Source organism: Sipha flava, unplaced genomic scaffold (genome assembly GCF_003268045.1).
Source record: "Sipha flava isolate LNK unplaced genomic scaffold, YSA_version1 19045_pilon_pilon, whole genome shotgun sequence".
Taxonomy (NCBI): Eukaryota; Metazoa; Arthropoda; class Insecta; order Hemiptera; family Aphididae; genus Sipha; species Sipha flava.
In genome coordinates this window covers 1-1,845 of record NW_020272560.1, presented here as the reverse complement: position 1 = coordinate 1,845, position 1,845 = coordinate 1, and the positions used below count along the sequence as shown (strand labels likewise).

The 1,845-nt window shown below is 39.3% G+C and overlaps 1 protein-coding gene across 1 annotated transcript; it reads right to left on the bottom strand.

The window, feature by feature from the left end:
* Positions 1-1,105: 1,105 nt before the first annotated feature.
* Positions 1,106-1,839, bottom strand: LOC112681364. Its single transcript, XM_025551625.1, has 2 exons — positions 1,829-1,839; positions 1,106-1,677 (listed from the first exon to the last, which is right to left on the bottom strand). Exon 2 carries the CDS (start codon positions 1,571-1,573, stop codon positions 1,106-1,108), a length of 468 nt encoding a protein of 155 aa, XP_025407410.1. The 5' UTR covers positions 1,574-1,677; positions 1,829-1,839.
* Positions 1,840-1,845: the final 6 nt, after the last annotated feature.

The following is a 1,845-nucleotide window of genomic DNA, read 5'->3' as shown; positions in this document are numbered from 1 at the left end:
AAAAATCATTTTGCGTAGTAAACGCCAAAATAAAATCCTTAGCTTCCGATTATGGAATCACACTTGAATTCTTGGTATTACCAAAATTGAAAGAAGTTGAAAATAAGGAGAACGGACTCAGACGACGATGATTAGAATAAAGACTCATGTAACGATAGTACAAGATTAAGAAAAATCGACCGAACATTCGGAGCACTAGAATCAAAACAGTCATGTCAGACAGTAGCTCAGAGAACATGGATGCCGCCATTGAGGACCTGGATCTGTCTTCTGACAGCATGATAGCTCCTCCTGTCGTGTGAGCTGAGCTTCTCAGCACAAGTCTATCAGCAGGGAGCGATAAGAAAGCATCAACCTCCCGATCGTGTCCCACAAGAGGCACCAGGAGCACAACATCAACGCATGAACCCCCTGCGAAATAGAGAGCGTACAAGAGAAATGAGACCAGAAGGGGTGTTGATGAGGAGGACGAGGAGAGGAAGATCGCAGGAGAGGTCACAAGGACTCATGACCTGTTGACGGGAATGCATGAGATGCTCGAGGTAATGTTGGATAAGATTATCGGGCTGCTGAGCGACATCAAAGGGGCAACTTCCGATTATAGAATAACACTTGAATTCTTGGTCTTACCAAAATTGATTAATAATATTACGTTAGCATACATTGACCGTTAAAATATAATCGTAACTGAAGGGAATAAATTAGCCGATCCTCATTACTATAAGCCTCAAAAAACAGACATAATATAAGGAGCAACAGTTTTCTTTGAGTTATCGGGTAGTGGTCGTATACAGACAGTAAAAAATAGTGTATACTTTTTAGAACACGTCTTGACTACGTGATAAGTGGTCCAGTATTTAGCATTACTAAAAACTTGAATAAGTCGACTTTTTCATTTGTCACATTTTCCGAAGAAAATAATGTGCATAAACTAGAACAGATATCCAGACTTTGGCAATACGAAGAGACCACACCGGAAAAAATGTAAACGCAAGAAAAAAATTATGCTAACAATACTTCGAAAAAATAGGAAAAAGAGATAGAAATGGCAATAGTAATATAGGTATATTATTAAGACTCATAATTTTAAAAAATGTAATGATTTCTAATCCTCGATATTGTGCAGTACAGAAGTAGTCTTCGATTCATCTACGGTAGCGTTGCCATGCGACTGTTCGTTTACCACCGAAATGCACTGGCCATCAACTCTTTGTGCTATAGCAATGCGCTCGACTATTGTTTCTTTCTTAATCGGTTTCGGGTCGTCGGCTGCTTGAATCACTTCGTCAGCCACAATGTCCGATGCGTCATTATTGAAGTTGGAAATCTGGTCTACACCGTTGTCTAGTCCGGATTTCGATGATAAGTCAATACGGTTTTCCGGGTCCGCCGCACATACGTCCTCTATTGAGCTTACAACGGTCACTCTGTCAGTTTCGTCATGACGCGTTACCGTGGTTCCGTTTTCGGCCGGATTCACCATGCCTTCTATATTTTTCTCAGTGTTTACTTGATCGTTTGGCCACGGTTGTGCTCGATTAAAGAATCTCGTGAAAATTTTTCTTGTGGCCATCAAATGCCGTCTTTTAATAACCAACCGCGATTGATCTTCTTCCAACTCTTCCTCACTTACATTGGCCCATAATATTTTCTGATGGGGGCCGAGTAAATTTAATCCTACGGAATGGAATATGATAACATTTTTAATAAACAATAGAAATTTGAGTACATTTGAGTACATAATTAATTTGTCATAACGTTGGAAAAATTATTATTACAACCTAGTATACCAGTGGTAAACGTAAAATATTAAAACATTTTCCTTTACCTGTAATGTTGGCTAAT